Source organism: Brachionichthys hirsutus, chromosome 9, assembly GCF_040956055.1.
Source record: "Brachionichthys hirsutus isolate HB-005 chromosome 9, CSIRO-AGI_Bhir_v1, whole genome shotgun sequence".
NCBI classification, from domain to species: Eukaryota; Metazoa; Chordata; class Actinopteri; order Lophiiformes; family Brachionichthyidae; genus Brachionichthys; species Brachionichthys hirsutus.
Window position 1 is genome coordinate 3,289,122 of NC_090905.1, and position 26,219 is coordinate 3,315,340.

General features: G+C 46.2%; 2 protein-coding genes across 2 annotated transcripts; one reads left to right on the plus strand and one right to left on the minus strand.

Annotated features, from left to right (window-relative positions):
- The first annotated feature begins 230 nt into the window (after positions 1–230).
- Positions 231–17,153, plus strand: tprb (translocated promoter region b, nuclear basket protein). The gene is made up of 51 exons (XM_068743465.1): positions 231–411; positions 732–836; positions 930–1,003; positions 1,449–1,545; positions 1,641–1,744; positions 1,861–2,025; positions 2,490–2,582; positions 2,733–2,813; positions 3,114–3,201; positions 3,344–3,484; positions 3,627–3,730; positions 3,804–4,001; positions 4,192–4,299; positions 4,396–4,622; positions 4,699–4,862; positions 5,049–5,191; positions 5,592–5,740; positions 5,843–6,005; positions 6,159–6,293; positions 6,379–6,519; positions 6,679–6,847; positions 7,247–7,413; positions 7,538–7,690; positions 7,801–7,917; positions 8,641–8,844; positions 9,045–9,235; positions 9,390–9,537; positions 9,714–9,851; positions 9,943–10,074; positions 10,195–10,325; positions 10,457–10,667; positions 10,743–10,889; positions 11,047–11,245; positions 11,590–11,783; positions 12,004–12,077; positions 12,197–12,393; positions 12,479–12,769; positions 12,927–13,081; positions 13,182–13,259; positions 13,358–13,546; positions 13,627–13,785; positions 14,621–14,714; positions 15,054–15,214; positions 15,315–15,368; positions 15,465–15,556; positions 15,794–15,906; positions 15,995–16,093; positions 16,171–16,324; positions 16,472–16,593; positions 16,687–16,782; positions 17,015–17,153. The coding sequence occupies exons 1-51, from the start codon at positions 231–233 to the stop codon at positions 17,062–17,064; spliced, it is 7,140 nt and encodes a 2,379-aa protein (XP_068599566.1). The 3' UTR covers positions 17,065–17,153.
- An 80-nt stretch (positions 17,154–17,233) lies between these two features.
- prg4b (proteoglycan 4b) lies at positions 17,234–19,917 on the minus strand. The gene is made up of 8 exons (XM_068743467.1): positions 19,901–19,917; positions 19,432–19,709; positions 19,165–19,251; positions 18,667–18,803; positions 18,413–18,569; positions 18,193–18,291; positions 17,570–17,698; positions 17,234–17,359 (listed from the first exon to the last, which is right to left on the minus strand). The coding sequence occupies exons 1-8, from the start codon at positions 19,915–19,917 to the stop codon at positions 17,253–17,255; spliced, it is 1,011 nt and encodes a 336-aa protein (XP_068599568.1). The 3' UTR covers positions 17,234–17,252.
- Positions 19,918–26,219: the final 6,302 nt, after the last annotated feature.

Consider the following 26,219-nt stretch of genomic DNA (forward strand, 5'->3'; position numbering starts at 1 on the left):
AAAAAATAATAATAATTGTGTTTCAGTAAGGCGTGTTGAACTGTGGAATGACTGCTCATTTAAAATTCATCCATCATCCATAAAAAGCCTTTGAAATATTCTCATTTGTCTCTGTTTCATTAAAAAGTTAACTGAAGTAAAATTCTTTCATTCATTCATTCAGTCATTCATTCGTTCATTCATATTTCCCATAATGCTCCAGTGCCAGTGACAAATGTCTCAAACTGCGCATGCGCATAGTAGTGCGTTCGGGGAAAATGGCGGAACAGTTCCTGCTGCAGGATTTTGAAGCCCCCGAGCTATCAAAAGTGCCAAAATCAATTCAAAGCAAGCTCGAGCGGATCCTCGTGGATCGGGAAAATGATTTGGACTTTTTGAAGGCGCAACACGAGCAGTTTCGGGTCGACAGCGGTAAGATATCGTCTTGTATGTTGTTTGCTAGCGGGGCTACAATGTTTTGCTTTCCTCGCTGTGTCGGATAACGGGAACGGTTTAAGGACAATAATGCCACAACGAACGTTCTAACATATTTACTCGTAAAACTCCTCAAGGTATTTTATTTTTTGTTTGTTGTCGGCTGTGGTTATGTGAACAACAAGTAAGTAGGTTATTATTGACGAATTAACGCCAATGCTAGCTTGTGCTAACCTAATTGCTATCGGCGTTAGCGTACAAGATCAGAGGCGAGTCCGCTAAACTTCATGGTGATATTATTTCCTCTTCATTTACAGAACAACATTTCTTTGAAAAAGTGAATCAACTTTCTGAGTGTCAGGAACAGTTTCTGTCCCAGACTCAAGAGCATCTTAAGCTCAAAGAAGAGTTTACCAAGCTCGGTAAGAGCGAGCATTTTTATTGTATTACGCATGAAGTTAGATAGAATCAACTCCTTTGTTGTTGATATTTGCTCTCTCCATATTTTGTTTTAGAGGAGGAACTTAAAGTTGTGCGTGAAAAGAACAGAGAATATGAATCTGCCAAAGACAGGCTGTCATCAGAGAAGGTGAGGCAAAAAACATTACCCACGATAATAGTTTTATTGCAGACATATTGATACTTAATTATGTTTTGTGTTACTGCTTTATTTCACTGGATTTGAAATAATGAAAAATGTATACTGTGATTTGGGCTTTCTTGCTTTAAAATCAAAGTCCAGGGTCAAAGTGTGTTGGGTGATGTCTACATATTTTGGGGGTGTTTTTATAACGCAGGACAACTCAAGCATTTTAACCTTTTTAGCAAGTATTTGTCAACTTAATACACATGAATTATATTGAAATTAATATTATGTGTTAGAAACAATCTTTAGTATGAACAAAAAATGTTATTCGCTGTTTAGCTGAACTTGGTTTTTGTGACATGCCCAAAATTTCACATATTTTGTAAGTCTTGCATAATTTTTATAGTTATACCAACAATCACTTTGGCTAATTTTTTTTGTGCTTTAGATTTTGGTCACTAAAGCGAAAGAGGAGCTGGAAGCTGATAAGCGAGAACTTGTGCGAACACTGGACAGGAGATCCTTGGAAGTGGAACATTTAAATGGTATATTCAGATTAAATTATCTTTAGACATCTGTTCATATATGATATTGCTCTTTGCTAATTCTGTCACTTGTGTTATGTTTTTTGTTCGATCAGATGACCTTAGGCAGCTCAATGATAAGTTAGTGGAGGTCAGTTCCTCCAAAATGGCCTTGCAGATGAAATTGGATGAAGTTGAAGCAGCTGAAGTCAACATTAAGGTAAGATATATTCTGGGTTGTCTTCTTTTGTGAAATATTTTAATATCAGTTCACATTACTGACGGCATGTCTCCGAGTACATGAACAAAGCATGCTTTTTGTTTTGTTTTTTGCAGTACAAGGAAAAGCGAATGGAGCAAGAGAAGGAGCTGCTGCATAACCAGACATCTTGGTTAAATGAGGAGTTGAAGGCCAAGAGTGAAGAAGTGCTGTCTTTGTCCCGACAGAAGGGGAATCAGATCCTAGAACTAAAGTGCAAATTAGAGAACAAAGAAGATGAGGTATGTTCATATTTGTATTTAATTAAAGATTTTTTTTTTATAATGCCAAATTACATGCATACATGATATAGCAACAAAGACTATGATAACTGCATAGCAAGATTATTTCTGTTTAGAAAATTAAATCATGTGTAGCGATTGTTGTGATGCAGCAACCAGTAACGAATACTTTGCTTCCTTGGCAACGCTCAAACCAATTCATGCTTTGTGTGCGTTGTGTTGTGCGTAGATATGATTGTTTCATCCAGAAAATGCTCCCTGTATAGCATCTAGTTTTCAATTCTTTGCTTGGGAGCGATGACTCTTAGAAGAGAGTATTTCCCAATCTACAGCAAGTTGGTAGGATTCCTTTCCCTCCCCTACCAGTAAAGTCCCTAGGCAGGAAGTTATGAACAGCATTGCTGTTTAATGGCCTTTCTCATTGCCAGGTTCTATTTTGTTTCTTTTTTTTTTGTGACTTCTAGTTGAACAGAGTTCAAGACCAAGTAAGCAGTTTGAAGTCTTCAAAGGAACAGCATCAGAAACAGAATGAGGAGCTGATCAGCAAACTTAAAGAAGTAGGTCTTTTTTTTGAGCATCATATCCAAGTGTCTTTAACAAACACAAGAACTAAAGTTTTGTTATAGTCAGCAACAAACCGACTAGTGTGCTTGTAATCATTGAGAAATGTATTGATTGACGTGCATGACTGAGTTTTTACTTTATAGGGCAAAGAACATCAAGCCACCATGGAGGAAAAGTTCAGAAACGAGCTCAATGCCAACATTAAACTTTCCAACCTATATAAGGTATGACCATCTTTGATAGAAACTTGAGAATGAAGCAACGTAGCAGAACTTAGGCCTGAAAAATTATAATCCAGATGTGTTGCATTGACCCAGCACTGCTAAACATTTCCCAAGCATAGTGTTGCTACGACAAGTGATGCACAGTTATTACCTCCGCCAAGCGAGTTATGTTTTTGCTGACGTTTGTCCTTTTGTTAGTAGGATTATTCAGTGTATATTTATCGTGACTATACATGTTTTGTTAGGGTACAGCACATTTCCTTTATCATTGTCTTGCCAACACAAACCCTACTGTTATAGGGAGCAGCACAGGATTCTGAAGCAAAGGGTGACGAACTAAGTCGGGCTGTAGAAGAGCTGCACAAACTGCTGAAGGACGCCGGAGAAGGTTTGATGTATTCCAAAATGAACACAGCTACCCTTCCCGTTGTTTTGCGCTTGACTGCTTCTGCAAAGAGGAATGGGCTTAACTACGATTATAGTTTTTGTTGGCTGGATTCCAGTTGCAATATTTACTCCTTCCATTACAGCCAACAAGGCCCTTGAGGAGAAGCTGCAGGAAATGAATGGTTCTACAGACAAGAATGTCGCTTTGCTTAAGGAGAGGATCCAAGTCCTTGAGAAAGAGCTCGACAACATTAATGAGCTGCTGTCAAGTTCTAAACTCCGAGGTCTGTTGGATGTTAAAAAAAATCTTCATTGCACTTCTTGCATTATCATTTCCTCATCAAATACCCTTGCAGGGATTTTGTCGAACCTACGCAGCTATTGTTAGTAATTTCTCCTACTTTTTGGATGACCCTCTTTTCTCAGGTCCTCTTGGCTCAACATCTGCGCTCACAGAGGAGCAATTAACAACGATGTCTCCGACAGCAGCAGCTGTATCCAAGATAAAGCCTGACATGAGGCTCACGGAGGTAAATGAAACTAACCTCCAATGGTCAAATGACTATTATGAAGCTTGGCTTACACGATTTCATCTGTTTTCAGATATATGCAGCATATGTAGAGAGAGAGGAACAACTGCAGTTGGAGCGACTTGAGAACAAGCGGGTCAACAAGTACCTGGATGACATTGTGCAGGAGGTGGAAGCAAAAGGCCCGATTCTCAAACGGCAACGTGACGAACATGAGCGCATGCAGAAGTCTGTGGCTAGTCTTTCTGCCAAGCTGGAACAGGCGGTGAAGGTGGGTACTTCTGACAAGTTGTATGGAATTTGATTTTCCAGTTTGTAATAGTTGTGTGTGGGGGGGGTTGGTTTGGTACTGCTTTGTACTAGTGATATGTGCTTCTTTTGAAACTAGTTTGTAAAGAAGACCTGCTGCCTCACATAATTGAAACCCAAAAATGACAAACATTTCATGTGTTTTACTGAAGGAGGTGCACCGTCTGCAGAAGGAGGCTGATGAAGCTAACAAGCGCTCGTCTGTTCTGGAAAGGGAAAGCCAGAGGTGTGAGCTGCAGCTGGGAGACATGGCTCAGCAGGTGGGTTCTCAGTCCCTCAGTCTGCTACTGCTTTGCTTTGCTGCTTATGTATCAGAGTTGTCCAAATATCTATTTTCCGTCCGTCTTCCCGAGCAGGTGCGGGTCTTGCTGATTGAGCTTGAAGAGGCTCGTGGAAACCATGTTGTTCATGAGGAGGATTTGAGCTTGGGTGAAGTCAGCAGCTCATCCGAGGTGATAAGCCGTCACCTGGTGACCTTCCGCAGTGTAGAGGAGCTGCAGAATCAGAACCAGCGTCTACTGGTGACTCTCAGAGAGCTTGGTGATGCCCAGGAGAAAGAGGAGTTTGAAGCTACCGGCAATAGGTATGCTAGTGTTTGGTGAATTCATTTGGTTTTTGGCAATAACTAGAACACTGTTAATAAAACTTGCTTGTTACAGGCACGATGAACTGCGGCAGAGTTTTGCAAAGGCCCAGGCTGAGCTAGAGTCCCTAAAAGAACAACGCAGCCAACAGATTAAGATGTCTGAGTCCATTGTTAGACAGAGGGACATGTATCGCGTTCTTCTGGCTCAGGCAACTGGAGTCAGCTTCCCTCCACAAGGTAACAGACTAGGGACAAACCAAAGTCTATACTAGAGAATAGACCAGGACATCCTGTACATGTAATTTAAGTTATTTGGTTATGGCATCAAGCTGTTTTTATCAGTCAGGAAAAATATACACTCTCTTCCACAGTGCTTTGCAACTTTGTCATGTTTTCCTGACTTTGTGGCCGTTTGCTCTTTAGGTACGCCACCTGAGGCGTTCACCCTGACCTCCACCCCACGACGCTCACCTGCAGCCATTCCCACAACAGGAACGCCCTCTCCGCTTGTCTCCATAGCGACGGAGTCCTCTGACGCTTTGGAAGCCAAGGCCGCTTTGAAACAGGTGACTGCTACCAGACGACGTCTGAACTGCGATATTTTCATTTGCCTGCATTTAGGTTAAAAACCCAAATCAGTGACAACAGTCATTATGAGGCACTACTGTTACTGAAACTTGTGTGTGAAGCTCAGGAACAGTTACCTTACTCTAAATTTGTTTGAACTTGCCTTATTTGATGACCCTGCCACTAGGTGGCAGTGTGTCTTTATTAATTAAAATATCTTTTTGCTGACTTTTTTGGTCAATGGAGTGAGGAAAAACTGTCAACAATGTTTCATGGTAGTTTTACATAAATGGGTCAAAAGCTGGTGCAGCATGTTTACACTCGCCTTTAAAAAACCCAAAAAACAATCAGTATGTCGCAAAAAATAATGACGTGAAAAATGCCTGGTTGAATCTGCAGTTGCAGGAGGTTTTCTCTTCCCACAAGAAGGAACGTGTGGAGAGTGACAAGATACTAATGGAGCAGAACGAAAAGCTCCAGGAGCAGCTTTCTGACCTCCACTCCCAGAATGCTAAGACATCCACGCAGCTGGAGTTTGCCTCCAAGAGGTACGTTTTCAATGAAACTGTTCTGGTTTACGTAACACTTGAGATGTTAATAGAACACATGGGAAAGCAGGCCACTGAACATGTGTTCGTCAACAATAACAGATATGAGATGCTGCAAGACAATGTTGAAGGCTACAGGAAAGAGATTGCTTCCCTCAGAGAGAAAGGACAGAAGATGACAGCTGCCACACAGAAGCTTGAGCAGACCGTCCATGCTTTGACTGAGGATCTGAGAGCTGCCAAAGAAAAACTTTGCATGGCTGAGGTTTGATTGTTTTCCTACATCCTTTTACTTACTGTTACGTTTATTCCTTAGTTTGGTTTTGTTGCACATTACCTCTGCAGGATATTGTGTTCCTTGATTCGGATTAGGCTCTCTTAGGAATCGCAGGGCCATCTTGACTTATCTCTATCTTAGGGGCATGCTGAGAGTCTTCGTAAAGAGCGGGATATGTTGAAACTGGTAGAGTCGAGGCTAAATCAGGAGAAGGAGACAAACCTGAGCCAACAACAGACCCGGAGCCTGCTGCTGACCAACCTCCAAAGCATTCAGGTTTGTTTGTGTGAAGGTTTGCCCCTTTGTGTCTCACGCACACATATGAACGTGGTCCCAAATGATAACTGCTGTGTCTGCTCAGGCCACTGTTGAGCGTTCAGAGACTGAAACACGTCAGCGTCTAAACAATCAGTTGGAGAAGCAGGAACGAGAAATTGCACAGCTGCAGAAGAGGGTGGAGAATGAGGTGGAGCAACGCCACCTGCTGAGCAGAAACCAGGAGGTAAGCATAAAGTGTAGCTGTTGTCGGTTTTCTGACGACGCACACAAAGTTGTCCCTCCTCTTCGAGTTGGGGTTACGGTCACCTCATGAAAACAGGCATTGGAAAGAACAAACCATTAAATAGCTTCCTGTTTGTACCACATCGTTTTTAATGCACAGATCCAGTTGGTGGATGCAAAGAGGCAACTGGAAGCTCAGGTGGCTTTACAACGGAAGACCGAGGAGCTGCTGAGTGCTGCCGAGTTGGAGCTCAGCAACGTCAGACTGCAGCAAGGCAGCGGTGAAGCGCGTCACACCTTGGGCTCCCCTTCTACAGCCGCTATCAGAGGTTAGAATGCACACATAACACATTCAAAGGTTATCAAATCCCATGAGCAAAATGTATTTGGCTCATATTTAGTGGGATGAGAGGATGTTCTGAATAAAACAATGAAGCGATAGTCAACTCCGCATAATCCTGGATGATTGCTGTTGCAATGTGTACAAAATGTTGGAAAATCTATGGCAGATTATAAACAGCAATGTGAAGATAAATATTAGACGTGTTGAGGACATCCTCCAGCCTAATTTCCAGTGTTACAAATCAGATTCATCAGGAGTTAATTCACCTTCCGTACTGATTTCACATGCGTTTGGTACTTCACTTAAGCTTTATGATTGCAGGGGAGAGGTCTGTGGTTTTCAAAATGCATGACTCCCTTCTGCTATTAATTTTTCCGCCGTTCAGGCCATCCAGGCTCAGATCAAGACAGAGAGGACCTGCGGGGCCGCCTACGACTGGCTGAAACCCGGGCTGAGGAGCTGGCAGAGAACCTCAGGGCTGTCACTTCCAGCATGGAACAATATAGAGCCATGGCTCAGAGCCTGGAGGAATCTCTGGAAAAAGAAAAGCAGGTGCAAAACTTACTCATTGTGTTGTTCTACCTCTAAAACTAGATCAAAAAATCTACGTGTCTTATAATTATAATGATCCGAAATTGTCGTTTTGCTTGTTTGATAAATCTTCATATCTGACCAGGTCACCGAGCAGGCACGCTCTGCAATTGAAGCTCGCATGAAGGAGGCCGAGCAGCAGCACTTCGGGCTCGAGGAGAAGCTTATGGAAGCAGAGAAGGAGAAGCAAAATGTGGAGGAGCAGAAGATTAGAGCCCAAGCTACCCTGGAGGAAGAGGTAATGTTAAATCTCAGATTCTTAAAAAAACACTTCATCCACACCTTATTTGACCCACTGAGAATTGTTTGGTGTCCAGTTTTGGAAGTAAGAAAACCTGTTAACTTTAGCTCAACAGCCTAAGAAGAAGCCTCAGCAGTGCACAGGCGGATTACAGTGTGTTGGAACAGCAAGTGGCAGTAACTGAAGCTCAGCAGCAACAAGCTCTGCAATCCGGCCAAGAGCAGGTAAGCAGCTGTCACAGCATTTAATCTACAAACGTTTGTAGTTTAATTTTTAATTAATGTTTAATACCGGTAGTCTCCCAAAGAAGATTTACAAAAATCTTCATATTTACTCTAGTCCATGTGTTACACTTAACTTTTTAAATAATACAGATTATTAGTATGATTATAAAATATCACTCTATGGGCCAGTTAGTTTAAAAAAAAAAAAAAAAAGAAAGCACTGAGGGCTTGTACATTTTGCAAGAGGTGGAGATGTAGTGCGACAGTGTAAAGTGGATGAAAAGTTTGGACTGGTTGGGTAAGAGGTCTGCTGGAAGAAGTGATGACGCACAGACTAGACACTGTCAGAGAAGTAGGAAACAGGTGGAGGATCTGAGAGAAAACAGCAAGAGGATTGGGGGGGGGGTGAAGAAGACGACGGTTGATGTGCAGCCTAGTGAAGAAATACTGAACGTAAAGCTTTAGAAATACTCCCACATAAGTCGGACAGCTTTTTCTTAAATAGTTATACCATGTTTTTTTCTTACCTTCTGGTGGCTTCACAAATGAAGAAGAAACATTTCGTAATGTTAAAACAACAAGGTTCACATCTGCTTGGGGAACACACTTGAGTGGCATTTATTTGTGTCAGTCAGATTTAATAATAGCAACAAAGTCAGCTGCAAATGTAGCGCATTACTCTGACATGCATCGATAATATGAAATCTTCCATCTCTCTTCCAGGCTAAGCTAGCAGCTGAAGCACAAGATAAGTACGAGAGGGAAATGATGCTGCACGCGGCAGACGTGGAGGCCATGCAGGCCGCAAAGTCTCAGGCCGTTCTGGCCATCGAGCACAAACGGCAGCTGGAGGAGAGAGCCCAGAGGAGCAGTGCCGAGCTGCTGGAGGCCAGGATCTCCTGGGAGGAGCAGGAAAAGATCCTCAAGGTTGGTTGATGGGATTTATAGAATCACAGGAACAGTCAACCTGACCGTTGTAAGCCCAGAAGACTTCCTGACTTAATGATCCAGACTCCCCCTCAAAATGATCAGACCTACATTAAGCATTAAACCCTTCCACCAAACCTGTGTTGAAAGTAAGTGGAGATGAGTTACTTTTGTGGTTTTCGTCTTTGCTCGTATCGTAGGAGGAAATGTCCAAGATTGAGAGTCGCAACGATGAGTTACAGAAGCAGAACACCCTCCTACATGAGCAGATCCAAACAATAAGCAGCAAGATGGCCGACAATTTGCAACAAACTGCCAATGCTGACAATATAATGAACGTCTCCATGACTGAAGAAGGCAAATCTCAAGACCAAGTCCTTGAGATTCTCAGGTAACGCATGATGTTGGTAAAGTGGAATAAAGCATTACAAAATCAGGTTTGGTGGTTCAATGTCACGGTGACCTCCCAGAACACATTTCACAAAGTTTTTACTGATATTTTTCTAATTCTATTTGGTGTCTTAATTTGTTTTTTGCCATCACAGGTTTGTTCGCCGTGAGAAGGAGATTGCAGAGTCTCGTTTTGAGGTTGCTCAAGGGGAAAGTTTCCGGTACCGACTGAGAGTGGAGCACCTGGAGCGAGAACTGAGGGAGGTGCAGGATAGCTTGTCCGCCACAAAAGAGAGGACCCAGGTCTGTCTCCGTATTTATTGGTATTACAATTACACGTGTTCAGTTTTCAGGTTCACGCAGGTTGTTGGATGTTTGTATTCTTCAGTAAAAACATCAAATTGAGTTGACTGATTCTTCAGGAATTCTCCCTTCATGAAATATCCTAATATGCTGAAACCCCAACGATGACCTCACAGGTGACGGCAAAGACTCTGGCTCAGCATGAGGAAATGATGAAGAAGACTGAGACGATGAGCATTCTGATGGAAACCAACAAGATGCTGAGAGAGGAGAAGGACAAGATGGAGCAGGAAATGCAGAATATCCAAGCTAAGGTATTAGTTTTTATAAAATGATTCAGGTTGAATATAAACGTATATTATCAAAGTCCAAATCCGTATCCTGCTCGTCTTTTGCGTGATTCAGATACAGAAGCTGGAGTCGGACGTCATGCCTCTACAACAGGCCAACTCCGAGCTGAGTGACAAGAGTGGTATGCTGCAGGCAGAGAACAAGATCCTCGAGGAGGAGATCAAGCGCTGGAGAGCTCGAACCCAGGTCAGTGACTGCCATTGGAAAAGATTAGATTGCCTTGCTTCATTTTAACACGGGTGAAAACAATGATTTATAATTTAGTCATCATTTTTGCTGCTTTACACGCACTTGTTTTTTTTTTAGCATTTGGTGAGCCAGCAAAAAGACTCTGATCCAGAAGAGTACAAACGTCTGCACTCTGAAAAGGAGGCACATCTGAAACGCATTCAGCAGCTCACAGAGGAGGGCGCCAGGCTTAAAGCAGAGGTTACCAGGTGAGCGAGTAGTAATGATGCAGCAGTTGAATTTGTATTTTACATCTTAAATCTGTCTTTCCTCCCTTAGTCCCGTTGGCTCGCTGTCTGCCACTAGACCAGTAATGTTCATGCTCTGTAATTCTCTCTAGGACAAATAATCTAACTACGTCCCTGCAAAGCCAGATGCAGAACTTGCGTGACAACATGAGTCAGATAAGTGAGGAGAGGAATAGTCTGAAGAAGGCATTGACGATGAGGAACCAAGACCTCCAGGAGAAAGTACGAACTATCACGCAGGTCAAGAAGATAGGACGTCGCTTTAAGACTCAATACGAGGAGCTCAAGGTGGAACATGACAAGGTGAGAGCTCAGTCGCTCTCGGTGATTGCATTTACATTGTTATCCACCTTGAAACTAAACGGCGAGTTCCTCCAGGTTGTAGCTGAGGCTGCTGCAGTCCCATCCCAGGAAGAAGAGGCTCGTCAAGCCTCGGCTCAGGAGCTGTCAAGCCTCAGAGAGTCTCTGAGTCAGGCTGAAGCCAAGGCCAAGGAGCTGGAAGGGCAACTGGAAAACATCAAGAAGGTGAAACGCAGCAAGGTTCAAGTGTTCCTTTTGTTGCTAAGCTAGTGTTCTTAGCCTTCTCTCAGGCAGCGGCTCTTGGATTTGTTTCGACGCTCAAACGGCAGGGAAGAAGCTATTCCGTATTCATACTTTCTGTTGTCTTCGTGGGTTGCAACAGGTGGTGACAGAACGTGAGGGCGAAGGCCGAAGCGCCCAGGAAGAGTCGTCCAGGCTGCAGACAGAGCTGACCAGACTGCGACAGGAGCTACAGGAGAAGACTTCTCAGGAGGACATTCTGAGACAGCAGACGGCCGAGAAGGAGGAGAAGACCAGAAAGACACTCGTGATGGCCAAGCAGAAGATCAGCCAGCTCGTAGGTGAGAGTGTTTGCCTCGTTCCGGCTTTTATAGGTCCTGTTTTTCTTTCATTTTGGAGTGATTGCTGTTTTTATGCATCTGCCAAACTGTCGTTGTTCTGTTCACATCTCAAAAATGGGTGCACAGAAAGATAACACGCTATTTAGGGTATTTAAATATATAAGAAATATATTAAAATATGTTTTTCACATGTAATTCGTTATTTGCTCTTTAAAGTTTTGTACCTGCATCAGCAGAAAAATAAGGTTCTTATGTTAAGAATATTGTTTGTTGTAATTCAATCAGTTATTATGTATTATGTTATTGTATTGTAAGAAAGCTTAAAAACTAACATTCATGTCCAGGCGGCAAAGACCAGCTGCAGAAGGAACACGAGGAGCTAAAGAAGCAGCGCGAGGAGCTCGAGGTGCGAGTGAGCGCCCTCAAGTCTCAGTACGAGGGACGCCTGAGTCGACAGGAGCGAGAGCTGAGAGACCTGCGAGGCCAGCAGGAGAGGCAGGAGCAGAGAGACGAGCCTGCAGAGGCGGGACCCAGCAAGGTGAGCGTCTGTCTGCTCTGAAGTTCGTACCAGAAACTCTGTCGCCTTTCCTTTTTACAAAAACATCTGGCATTTGCGAAGAATAGCATTGAATTGATAACTCTTCCAACCATCTCGTCTTAGCTTGAAGGTTTGTTCACGTTATTTTATAGTGAATTCCCCCTGAGAGGGCGGGGTCTTGAAGTTTGGTGAAATAAATGTCTTTTGTTGTGATTTCCAGACCCAAGAGCAACAGAGGAGCGCAGAGCAGAGGCAGATCAGTCTGAAGACGACCCCGGCTGCAGAGAGGGGCAGGTACGATCAAAACTGTTTTTGGTTTATGCGGTTGCGCTTTGGGATGCTCCTCCTATTCCCGGTCTTTAAATGTACATGAATGGAGTCCTTATCCTCATCCTGATCTTCGTCCCGGCTAGTGCCAGCACATCTGAGCCTCCAACTGCCAACATTAAGCCCACCCCCGTAGTGGCTTCGTCCAGCAAGCAGCCTGTCAATCCAGGCAACAAGCCCACTCCGAGGGCAAGCATCAGGCCTATGATCACCCCCGCCACGGTACCCACCCCGACACCCACAGCGACAGTCATGCCCACCACGCAGGTGGAGACCCAGGAAGGTACGTCGGCGCAGAACTTCACACGCGTCCTCATGCCGGTATGGCTTCTCAAAGCGTGCGCATGTACCTTTAAACCTCTCTGCAGCGATGCAGTCGACCGAAGGCCCGCCGGTGGAACACGTCACCGTGTACGGCAGCGCCAGCGGCTCGGTGCGCTCCGCCAGCCCCAACGTCCAAACCGCGTTAGCTAGCCCCATGCTAACTGTGCAGCAGACGCAGACGCAAGCCACGGCATTCGTCCAACCAACTCAGCAACAGAGCGTGACCCATTCAGAGTCGGCCAATCAGGAGCCGCCGCCTGTGATCATTGAGGCAACACAGAGCTCGCAAGTGGAGTGGCCTTCAGCGTCTTCTACCTCCTCCGTGTTTGGGACCGGTGAGGATCTGAACTGTGTAGATTATAAGGAACGCTTGATGCCAGAGGTTTAAGGTGATGGCTGATGAAGAAAGCTACCAGGCGTTCGCTTTGTTTAGTACTTTTTTATTGGTATTATTAGGGAGATATCTAAACACCACCCATGCCTGATCTCAAGTTTCAGCAACACCAGCAACCTCCTCCATGTCTAAGAGGCCTCGAGAGGACGACGAGGGTGCCTCCCTCGTCACTGACACAGAAGCCCCCCCGGAGGATTCCTCCAGGGCTCCCATAGCAAAGAAGCTACGCATCATCCAGAGAGTCGGTCCGGAGGTGAGGAGAAGGGTTTAGTAGAAATACCGGCTGTGTGAGTGTGGGGTTGTTTTGTATTTGTAATCTTCTGAGACGGTTAAGAGTTGTGTGTTCCCCTCAGGAGGAGGTGTTGGTGGAGGAGAGCGCCGAGGCTGAGGGGGTGGTGCCGACAGACGGTGATGGTGCAGACGCCAGCCAGGTTACACGTCGCCTCATGTGAACGATATTTAGTTTTAATGGTTGAGATGTTCAAAAGAACGATGCGTTTTGTACGTGGCGCCTCATTTCACCCTGCAGGCGGAGGCCTTCGCTGCTCTGGAGGAAGGAGACGACGGCGCAGCCTCCCAGTCCGTCGCGATGGACGGAGACGCTACCCTGAGCCAAAGCGACGCGCCAGACCAACTGGAGCTTGAAGTCATCGTCATAGTGACAGACACGGAGAGTGAGAACGATCAGGGAGAGGAGGAGGAAGAGGAAGAGGAGCAGGTAGTGTTCCGTTGCATATTTAAGTAGCTAATACACAAACAAAGTGTTTAACTTCATGTCCTGACCATTGCTCAATATAGGACTATGATGTGGAGGAAGAAGAAGAAGAAGGTGAAGAAGAGGAGGAAGATGAGGAGGAGGAGGAAGAGGACGAAGATGAGATGGAGGATGAGGAGGAAGACAACAGCAATGAGGGGAGCAGAGATGGAAATGAGGCCTATGAGGAAGACGGTGCAGAGGTACAAGATGATGCTCTAACGTTACGCCGCTGACCTTTCCGTACGCCGGCGCCCGCAGCGTTCAGATCCAGGGCGTCGTTAGACCTTCCCTGACCTTTGCGTACGCCGGCGCCCGCAGCGTTCAGATCCAGGGCGTCGTTAGACCTTCCCTGACCTTTGCGTACGCCGGCGCCCGCAGCGTTCAGATCCAGGGCGTCGTTAGACCTTCCCACGCTCTGTCGGGGATTTACGAGCCGTTTCCTGCTCAGACACTCAGTTTTTCCACACTACCGGTACATGATTTTGGCCTCACTGCATTTTACCCACATGTCATAACGTTCTCTGTGTAAAAGCTTTATGAACGTGAATGCGTAGACTTTACTTGTTTACCCTTTCTCTCTTGATTGGCTGGACGTACTCTGTGGGATGAGTCAGTGTCTGGAATGGGACACGGGTAAAGTCCTTCACTTGTGATCTGCCTGAGTGAAATGTGTTGTTTGCTGTGGGGAGTGTGTAAACAAACCACTGCCCAGAGTATTTAATGAATTACCTTTAAAGGCATTTAGTTAAAAACACATGGATATACCAGCTGCAGCAGGGGCTGAAGTTTGATTTGACGTAATTGATAATTCCCTGAATCCTGAAAAAATGAGACGATCAGAAGTAATTTGGTTCAAAGTTCTCTGAAACCATTTAGCTGGAAGAGTGCAGATCTCTCGACGAGTACACAACAGGCCTTTACTAATGTTTTTCACGTTCTCTAATTTCACTGAAAACAAAAATCGTAATTGTGTAGTTGCTTTTCCTTCCCTGTCATCACCTGTTGGCTTTATTTATAGTGTTCTTTCATTTTCAGAGAGCTGATGCAACGGACCCGGGCACAGAGACGGAGGAGAGTCTGGGGGCGTCCGAATCCACCCAGAGGCCAGCGGATTCCCAGACGCCGAGCTGTAAGAGCCAGGAAACCTTGTAAAACGCATACGCAGAGCTGCGTCACGCTCGCCACAGGCATCCAGTTACTCGCCTCGGACTTGATGGTGACCTGCAAAGACGTAGCGTGTCGTCAGTCTGAAGGGAAGATTGGTACAAGAAGCAGCCAAGATAAATAGTGTCCAGGAGAGTGTACAAACGTGACTTTACTTAAGTTTAGATGAATGACCACGCCCCTGAATATTTTTTAATCATTTTTATATCCCTTCACTATTTAAAATGAATACTGGGTTAGTTGTTTTTTGAATATTAAAAAAATTAACCTTCTATTCACATGAACATTTCCACAATTGTTTTAGTCAGGGGCAATGCAATGGAGGCCTTCTCGACAGAACAGCCAATCACAAGCTCTGGAACAAGGATGCCCCAGTCGCCACGGAGACCCACACAACAGTTGCCCACTCGCCTGAACATCCTCCCCACCCAGACATCGGAGCTGGCACCACCTGCTCAGGCTCAGGTATGAAACGTAAACGCTTTCAGTAAGAGAAAGGAAAGCACGAGTCCATTTTTGTTTATTATTTTTCACGCTGGTCTGTTTATATCGTGTAAATCTACAGCGCATCCCTGTCCGTCGAGTCCCTCAGATCAACCCCACCGTGTCCGGCAGCGCCGTAAGTCTTCCATGGTTGAGTAATGTCAGATACCTTCGCATCCATGCGTGTGTGTCGACACGTACTCCAATGCATCGGCCGTCTCTCCCTCTGCAGCAGCACTTCTTTGACGAGGACGACAGGATGGTTCCCAGCACCCCCACCTTAGTGGTGCAACACCGCGCCGATAGTTACGACCAAGCCGTCCAGTAAGTCCTTGCACGTGTGCATACATACCTGGAATATAATATGGTTTTAAAGCTTCTGTCACACTCCGGTGACTTAAAAACGTATTTTATGTTCATGTACTGTACCTTTAATTTAACAGGTAGACACAGAGAGTAAAGATTCCGATATTTATTTTTGGAATAAGTGGTAAAAACCCCTGGAGCTGTTTTCACTCTTCTGTTTCGTGCGAGTGAATGATTTGTGTTGCTGTTCGTCAGTTCTCCACAGGTAGCAGGTGTGCAGCGCTTCAGGTTCGGCCCTTCGGAGGACATGCCCCCGACCAGCTCGTCCTCCTCCCACTCTGACCTGGGACAGCTTGCATCGCAAGGAGGTGCTGCAACCAAACTGACCGTCTACGTTTACCAGGTAACTTGTTTTTTTTCCCCACAGAGCATAAAGGGTTTAATCCTTTCTTTCAGGCCTCGGGATGTACGAAAGCCCGTTGTTTCTAGCGACCCATGACGAGGACTCTGGCGGACGCAGCGTTCCCACAGCGCCGTTACTCGTTGCAGCGCCAGGTATCGGTGTTCACCTAACTTTTTCCATCAACACAGCGTCTGACTGTTGACAGCTGACTTATAAATCGTTCTTCCAGTTCCGGTCTACTCGGAGGTGGCTCAGTCCGACACCACTGAGCACGATTCTCAGTCCGTTCCCACGGTGAGCACGTCCACACCCGGTCTGATTGTGCCTGGAGCAGCCAGCTCAGGGGAAGAGAGAGACGTCTACCTGGAGCCGGACCCTGATAGGTCAGGCTCACCGCTTTCAGACCTCCGGTCCAATCAAATATCAAACTAATGCTTGTTGACGTTTGTAAGATTCTCGCTGATTTTAAGACCTCAAGACGTACATTTTGATCAGATCCCATGCAGTTTGTGTTGGTCTGTTTATTTCAGGTCCAGTTCAGAAGTAGCTATGGATCCAGTGGGATCACAGGGAAGTATGGAGGAGCCCAGTCAGCCATCCGATAAGTCCAACCTACCCTCCACCAGCCAGGAGCCCTCGTCTAGCTCTGCAGGTATAGATTAGGCAGCTGATTTCCAGATCCCTTGCTGTGATTGGTTGTTTTTTTTTCTTCATATTTATCTTAAATTCTGCGGTGTGTCTCTAGATACAAGCAGCGCTGTTCTAAAACCCTCTAGACCTGGACCCGGTCGACAACTGCAGCGCTGGCCGGAGAACCGCGGTGGCCGCGCGAAGAGAGGAGGTATGTGGTTTCAATAAGAAGACGATTTCCACTCAGTCTTTTCAAACAATCCGACCATTTTTATTATTGATCAAAAAGAAAATGTCAGGTCTCTAGTTTATGTCTGACACATAAAATAGCACATAATGCAAGTTTATTATAATCGGGCTTTAGCCGAGGAGCTGCTGTCATTCTCTAGTTCATGCATCATTATAGCATCATTAACAAAACCATTCTCGTTCTTTCTCTACAGGTCAGGGATTTCCTTCTCGAGGTTTTCATGGGAGAAGATTTGCCAGATGAAGCGCGACCTGATGAAACGGCGGCCGCAGTGCTTCATTATTCCAGTCAGAAACATTTTCTTAGTTTTGATGATTCCTCAAGGCCTGTTTTATGTTTTGCTTGTAAACTACTTTTTGTAATGAGTCTAGGTTAATACAGTGTGTTTCATGAATAATAAAATAAACTCTGGGTAAACCAGATGTTTCTGATCACGCTTTTTTTGGACATTTGAAGACGTGACTCTGAGGCGGGACATTAGCTGCAGGAGCATTGATGACTGGACGTTCTCCGTCCATCCTCACATTGTAGGATTTGGCTGCAAAGAAGCAGAATTGTGATTAAATCGTGAAGAATATTAATGCATACATGCTATTTAAGATGTACTCTAAATAATCCTCACCCCTTCCCCTGTGTGTGTTTCGCGTTGTCTTTGTTAGACGTTTGAGACCGGTTTAGAAGGACATTTTTGATGCTCAGGCCAGAGTTGCTCCTAAATAAACAGACGACTGGGGAGTTGACGACTTACATCTTGAGAAGACGTAGTATTTGTAGCCCTCTGGTTCTCTGTTGCTCGGGATGGACACAGCAGCCGTGATGGTGGAGGGGAAACCTCTCCAGGACGTCCGGATGTTGACGGCTGGTCCCAGAACAGATGCTGGAAACGGAACAATTGGATCTAAAATTAGGGATGTGATCAATGAAGTTTTATCAACGTGACGCAACATAAAGGAGGATTTCTGCCAGACGTGTTTTAGCGGTTGATTACTGAACTACGCAGGACTGACTGGATGGTTTATTTAGTTGTTTTTGGGTTGATAATGACCCAAAACCACCATCGTAGTAGTGTAGAAACAAAAGTGAGTTTTTCCATGATATGGGACCTTGAATTCATTTCTGACATTTCCACATAGAATTTCACAACACCTGCTTCCTCATGAACTGTGGCACACTTGCCAATTGTTTCCAAGAGCTCACTGCCCCCCCCCCCAAACAACATTTGACTCACTATTTCTGAGTACCTTGTATGTTGTAACTCAAACAAAACCTTTCACTCACTCATTCAGGACAAATGAGATGAAGGTATTTTAGGATCATTTTGTGCAACGCTTGATTTGAAATATACAATATTTTTGGAGTTTGGATTCTTACCTATTTGTCGAACCCTCCGGGCTTGAACTGCATACTGGACTCTCCTGCCACATGTTCCACTGGTACCAAACTGGTATGAATATTTCTGGACAAAGCCTCCTAGAGGGTCAGAATTTCAGAAAGCAATTCAGAAAATTGGCATAATTCTTACATGAACACAAAGGCGATTAAGAATCCTGAAAGAGGAAGTAAAGCTTTATACGTTTCATTAGCAGTTCACCTCTCTTGAAGAAGTACACAGACTCTTTCCTCATCCTGTACTGAGTTACAGACAAAGCAGCAGTGATTTGGCCTTGGAGTCCATCAAAACCGGTTTTGATGAGCCTCGGATAGCCAGCGTCCAAAACGTCGTTTTCAAATCTCCAATACTGGGCTCCCTAAAAAGATCACCACAAATTAAGATGAAGTGAAACGAACCTGATTAAACACGGGCCACAGTAAAACTGAAAGATATGACACAGTGAGCAAACTTACTTTAAAAATGTATGTCTTTCCCTGGCAGTTGCAGCGGGTGAACACAGTGTCAATGGGGGACGGGACCCCCCACACCCGTGTGATGCTTTGGGCCGGACCAGGGACCCTGTTTCTGTCCAGTAACCAGAAGACGTGTTCTGGAAGATGCAACATTACTGCATGAGTGTGGTTCACTGGCAGATAGCAGCTCTTAGGGTAAACAACTGGTTAAAGTCACTTCAAGCTCCGTTATTACACACACACACACACACACACACACACACACTCTAGTTTATAAACTGTGCACTTTGTCACCTTGAATGCAAGGATTTATTTCTGCTCAACAGAGCTTTGAAAAGATGCTAGAATTGTCCAAGTACAATAATTCCTTCTCAGTTGAAGTAGACATTTGTATCGATGAGTCAATAGATTTTTCTGTTAAGACTATTTCAGTGTTTTTTTTAATTTATTTATTTATTAAAGGATTTGACCTTTCTGAACCAGCCGCGTGCCGCTTACCTCTGAAAACCGCGACCGTGCCGTTACTCAGCGTGGCGGCTGCACTGACCGGCTGCCCGCTACACAGATTTGTAGAGTTGCTCTCATCTGGGGGGGAGGGAAGGACATATTTGTGAATACACACGGAAATAATCCAATCACAGAGTGTTGTATACAAATATACCAAAAAAAACAGAATTGTGCTTTTATTTCTCCACTCAGAGCTCCAGAGTTATCCTTTTTGTCGATATAATTTTAGGGATTTAGCCCAGTAATAACATTTCCTACCCGATTGGTATTCTCCAGTATTGTCTATGCTAGCACCATCCACAGGTGTGGTCTCAGGCTTGGAGCTGGGTTTAGCCACAGGTGGTCTAGTGGGCGTTGGTTTGTGTGGCACAGGTGTATCCTGGGGTTGCGAGGTGGCTTCAGGTGGCGTGGCTTCAGTCTGGCCTGTGGTGGCTCCCGGTGGGCCTTCAGTGCCAACAGGTGCTGAGTCTGTGTCAGGGACGTGTGTTGTCAAAGCAACAGTCACAGTAACGTTTCCAGATCTGGTAGAAGAACCGCTGGCGGGATCCGGGAGTGGCGGTGTTGTCACATCCTCTGGGTTGGGTGTTGAACCCGGTGTGGAAGAGGGAGCGGCGGTGGCGGTGGCGGCGGAGCTCTGTGTTTGTGCTGTAGGTGCTGCAGCCGATGGTAGGTAGGAGGCAGCGGTTGTAACTTCTGACAGATTGAAGGTAACGCTTGTATTCTGCACCTCCTCGGGAGTGACATCGTCTCCACGCTGGCCCGCGGTCTCCAGTTCTGGGATGCTGGACGTAGGAGAATTCCCTGTTTGGTTCTGGGCTGTGAGAGCAGGCTGGCTGGAGGCCGGGTCAGCTGCTGTTGTGGGCTGAGGAGGAGTAGTTCCTGAGTCGGTCAGGTGATCGGCGCCTAAGAGGAGGACCGATAATTGAAATAATAGAGGAGGATTTTTATCGCTTTTCTTACTGGTCCCTTAATGATTTTCCTTTCCTTTACCACCCATCGATCCGTCGTAATCCCAGATCTCACGTACCTGTGCTCTCCGCGGGGGTCCTTCCACTGATGGGGTTGAGGGTGGAGAGGCTGTGGTCGACTTCTGTGGTTGCATTGTCTGAGCGAAATGCCTCTGTGCTGACCTCCAGAGCGTCTGGATGCTCTGTTGGTTCTGGAAACGTTTGATGCAGCAGCTCAGCCGTAGACGATCCATAGCCACTGGTGCTCTCCGGGACCGGACTCTTCTCCGGGACCTCCGTTCCCTTAGATTCATCGTTGGGAAAAATCCCGGCGTACATATCTGCAAGAAAGTGAGAAGTGAGAAATGGCTGTACGGCTGCAGATCAGCCTCATCGTCTATAGCTTGGTATGATGTAGGACTGGCCACTGGACTATAACCGTCATCTATGGATTAAGAAAATGCTCATGCAGTATAATCAACACATTTCAATTTATGCAGACAGAAATGTCACGACACATCATCTTCCAGCCAGAGTTATCCTTTTTGTCGATATAATTTTAGGGATTTAGCGCAGTAATAACATTTCCTACCCGATTGGTATTCTCCAGTATTGTCTATGCTAGCATTATCCACAGGTGTGGTCTCAGGCTTGGAGCTGGCTTTAGCCACAGGTGGTCTAGTGGGCATTGGTTTGTGTGGCACAGGTGTATCCTGGGGTTGCGAGGTGGCTTCAGGTGGCGTGGCTTCAGTCTGGCCTGTGGTGGCTCCCGGTGGGCCGTCAGTGCCAACAGGTGCTGAGTCTGTGTGCGGGACGTGCGTTGTCAAAGCAACAGTCACAGTAACGTTTCCAGATCTGGTAGAAGAACCGCTGGCGGGATCCGGGAGTGGCGGTGTTGTCACATCCTCTGGGTTGGGTGTTGAACCCGGTGTGGAAGAGGGAGCGGCGGTGGTGGTGGCGGTGGCGGTGGCGGTGGCGGTGGCGGTGGCGGCGGAGCTCTGTGTTTGTGCTGTAGGTGCTGCAGCCGATGGTAGGTAGGAGGCAGCGGTTGTAACTTCTGACAGATTGAAGGTAACGCTTGTATTCTGCACCTACTCGGGAGTGACATCGTCTCCACGCTGGCCCGCGGTCTTCAGTTCTGGGATGCTGGACGTAGGAGAATTCCCTGTTTGGTTCTGGGCTGTGAGAGCAGGCTGGCTGGAGGCCGGGTCAGCTGCTGTTGTGGGCTGAGGAGGAGTAGTTCCTGAGTCGGTCAGGTGATCGGCGCCTAAGAGGAGGACCGATAATTGAAATAATAGAGGAGGATTTTTATCGCTGTGAGGAGTTTGCATGTTCTCCCCGTGTCTGCGTGGGTTCTCTCCGGGTTCTCCGGCTTCCTCCCACCACCAAAGACATGCGGCCTAGGCTGATTGGTGACGCTAAATTGCCCGTAGGTGTGAGTGTGTGTGTGGCTGGTTGTCTGTCTCTGTGTTGCCCTGCGATGAACTGGCGGCTTGTCCAGGGTGTCCCCTGCCTCTCGCCCATTGACTGCTGGGATTGGCTCCAGCTTGGCCCGCGACCCGATAACGGAATAAGCGGTTAGAAAATGGAATGGATTTTTATCGCTTTTCTTACTGGTCCCTTAATGATTTTCCTTTCCTTTACCACCCATCGATCCGTCGTAATCCCAGATCTCACGTACCTGTGCTCTCCGCGGGGGTCCTTCCACTGATGGGGTTGAGGGTGGAGAGGCTGTGGTCGACTTCTGTGGTTGCATTGTCTGAGCGAAATGCCTCTGTGCTGACCTCCAGAGCGTCTGGATGCTCTGTTGGTTCTGGAAACGTTTGATGCAGCAGCTCAGCCGTAGACGATCCATAGCCACTGGTGCTCTCCGGGACCGGACTCTTCTCCGGGACCTCCGTTCCCTTAGATTCATCGTTGGGAAAAATCCCGGCGTACATATCTGCAAGAAAGTGAGAAGTGAGAAATGGCTGTACGGCTGCAGATCAGCCTCATCGTCTATAGCTTGGTATGATGTAGGACTGGCCACTGGACTATAACCGTCATCTATGGATTAAGAAAATGCTCATGCAGTATAATCAACACATTTCAATTTATGCAGACAGAAATGTCACGACACATCATCTTCCAGCCAGAGTTATCCTTTTTGTCGATATAATTTTAGGGATTTAGCGCAGTAATAACATTTCCTACCCGATTGGTATTCTCCAGTATTGTCTATGCTAGCATTATCCACAGGTGTGGTCTCAGGCTTGGAGCTGGCTTTAGCCACAGGTGGTCTAGTGGGCATTGGTTTGTGTGGCACAGGTGTATCCTGGGGTTGCGAGGTGGCTTCAGGTGGCGTGGCTTCAGTCTGGCCTGTGGTGGCTCCCGGTGGGCCGTCAGTGCCAACAGGTGCTGAGTCTGTGTGCGGGACGTGCGTTGTCAAAGCAACAGTCACAGTAACGTTTCCAGATCTGGTAGAAGAACCGCTGGCGGGATCCGGGAGTGGCGGTGTTGTCACATCCTCTGGGTTGGGTGTTGAACCCGGTGTGGAAGAGGGAGCGGCGGTGGCGGTGGCAGCGGAGCTCTGTGTTTGTGCTGTAGGTGCTGCAGCCGATGGTAGGTAGGAGGCAGCGGTTGTAACTTCTGACAGATTGAAGGTAACGCTTGTATTCTGCACCTCCTCGGGAGTGACATCGTCTCCACGCTGGCCCGCGGTCTCCAGTTCTGGGATGCTGGACGTAGGAGAATTCCCTGTTTGGTTCTGGGCTTTGAGAGCAGGCTGGCTGGAGGCCGGGTCAGCTGCTGTTGTGGGCTGAGGAGGAGTAGTTCCTGAGTCGGTCAGGTGATCGGCGCCTAAGAGGAGGACCGATAATTGAAATAATAGAGGAGGATTTTTATCGCTGTGAGGAGTTTGCATGTTCTCCCCGTGTCTGCGTGGGTTTTCTCCGGGTTCTCCGGCTTCCTCCCACCACCAAAGACATGCGGCCTAGGCTGATTGGTGACACTAAATTGCCCGTAGGTGTGAGTGTGTGTGTGGCTGGTTGTCTGTCTCTGTGTTGCCCTGCGATGAACTGGCGGCTTGTCCAGGGTGTCCCCTGCCTCTCGCCCATTGACTGCTGGGATTGGCTCCAGCTTGGCCCGCGACCCGATAACGGAATAAGCGGTTAGAAAATGGAATGGATTTTTATCGCTTTTCTTACTGGTCCCTTAATGATTTTCCTTTCCTTTACCACCCATCGATCCGTCGTAATCCCAGATCTCACCTACCTGTGCTCTCCGCGGGGGTCCTTCCACTGATGGGGTTGAGGGTGGAGAGGCTGTGGTCGACTTCTGTGGTTGCATTGTCTGAGCGAAATGCCTCTGTGCTGACCTCCAGAGCGTCTGGATGCTCTGTTGGTTCTGGAAACGTTTGATGCAGCAGCTCAGCCGTAGACGATCCATAGCCACTGGTGCTCTCCGGGACCGGACTCTTCTCCGGGACCTCCGTTCCCTTAGATTCATCGTTGGGAAAAATCCCGGCGTACATATCTGCAAGAAAGTGAGAAGTGAGAAATGGCTGTACGGCTGCAGATCAGCCTCATCGTCTATAGCTTGGTATGATGTAGGACTGGCCACTGGACTATAACCGTCATCTATGGATTAAGAAAATGCTCATGCTTTGCAGTATAATCAACACATTTCAATTTATGCAGACAGAAATGTCACGACACATCATCTTCCAGCCAGACAAAAAAAAAAAAGAGTGTCTCCACCCACTAAAGTCCTTCCTGCCAATTTCTGCACGGAAATTTCCAAGTTAATGTTCTTTCATCCTGCCTTGGCTTCATTTTTCTCCCCTTTCCTCTCCTATGACTGAGCCGATGCCTGCAACACTCCGGCGCAGCCATGACGACAGTGCTTCCTTGTGTTTCTTTTGGCCTGTGAGGGATTTTATTCTTGACTAGTCCTGCTGAGACTCCGTATCAAAGCATGAGAGCCGACGTGCTGCATTCAACCACCGACGTCTCCCTGCCATATGTGTCTCATTGCATGCACTGAGCTTCTGACACCGGAATAAAGCTGCACTTATTTTAGATGTGAATTAAAGCTTCATTCAGTTCAGACAATTTTCACTTCGTTTCAGTTTGCTGAGCAAATTTAAAAAGGGACAGTTACCAGCATTGCTTTCTTCACTGAAGGTAGGGGTCGGATCCGGAGTCGGTTCTGTGGGAATAGAGGATTGAGTATCAACTTTAAAAACAATTTCCCTTGAATCCTCAATGAAAACAAAATATAAAAAATATATCTCTGGGATTGTTTTCATCTAAATTATGCTGCTCTGGCTGCTCCATTGACCCAGAATCCTTAAATGAAACAAAAATGAGTCTTTATCAGGACAACAACCGTCATGCTGATACCTCTGGGTGTGACAACGTGAAGTCAAATCTAACATGCGTGTTGAGTCTGATTGACAAAGCGCACCTTCTGCGTCACAGTGGTTGTCGTAATCTGAGCAGCACTGCTTGAACTTCATGCACTGAGCATCGCAGCTGCACCTCCGACCTCTTTTGAAGACTTCCCCGCATCGCCCTTTACACGAGTTTTCTGTCGTACACAAACACGTCAGAGGACCAAAGACTACAAATATTTTATTATTACATGGAACATCCGGATGGCGTCTGAAAGTTGGCTCTCTGATGGTGAAAACCAGCGCAGGACATTTCTATTAGTACCACAGGTATCAGCATCTACAGTGTTGTGGCATTTTTTTGTACGTCAGGAGAGAAAAGGTCTCACTGGTGGTGCATTGAGATTCGTAGTCCTTGCAGCACTCGTCATAAACCAGGCAGTTGTAGTCACACTGGCACATGAAATTCCTGGAGAACGCCGCACCGCAGCGCCCTTTGCAGCTTGCTGTTAATGACAAACAACATAAACTGTATCTTTAAAAATTTCATACATTTTTAACTTAATAATTCATGTATGTTTTCTAAAAAAATAATTGTATAAAAGTAAGTAAGACAAGCAAAGCGCTGACTGTAACCAGCTCCAGCAGGAGAGATGCTCTCTCTTAGAAGAGGCGGAGAAGGCCAGAGTTCACCACAAAAAGGAGAAGGTGAAGCAGGAGTTAGGGGGGGGTGACCGTCGCCATGGCAGCGCTGAAGGAGCTCCAGCTGCAGGCGGACAAGCAGGCAGAGTTGAATGCTGCTCTTAAATCACGAAATGATGAATGTCTCCAGCTCCGGCAGCACAAGAGAGAACTCTTAGAAGAGGCAGAGAAGGCTAAAGTTAGCCATGAAAAAGAGATGGTGAAACAGGGCCTGGAGGTGACCGTCGCCAAGGACGCTCTGAAGCTGGAGCCACAGCAGGAGGAAGAGCTCACCATCAAATGGAGGGCTCTGGAACCTCTAGTGAGGCTGAGCTCCATGTAGAACAGGAGGACACCACTGTGAGGAAGGAGGAGGGTGGACACTTCACGGATCTTGAGAGCCAGATCCGGAAGAAAAGTCCAAAGAAGTGGTACCAAAAATGGCTGCGGATCAAAAAGAAAAAATCAACCATCAAAGAGCCTGGTCAAAAAAGAAAGTGATTGCAAAAACGGCAGCCTGAATGCAAAATATTTTGTGTGTTTAAGACTATTGTTTAAGCGACTTTGAGAGTCTAGAAAAGTGTGATGTAAATAAAATGTTTTATTATTATTGTACTATATATTTTTTACTAAGGCTATTTGCTCTAAGGCAGCGGTTATTAACCTTGTTGGAGGTACCGAACCTCTAGGGTTCGATCGAACCCGTGTTAAGTAACAAATCTGCTTTAGGACATAGTCTCTAAAAATAAATATCCATCCATCCATTTTCAGCCGCTTATCCGGGGCTTATTTAAAAAAAAAATTTAAAAAAAATACTGCTGTGCCAGGAATTGATTTCCTCATCTGGTAAATCATTAACAGAAAACACATTGCATTTTCTCTTTTAAATAGAGACGTAGAATCACTTACTCTGACTCTGAGCAGCAGCATGGAACGTCAAGGCACAAGTCAGCAAAATAACAGCACAAAATACAGTGGAAGACATCCTTTTGTAAAGCTGAAAAATACACAGAATAAATAAACTGAATACTCTGACGGAGGCAGGC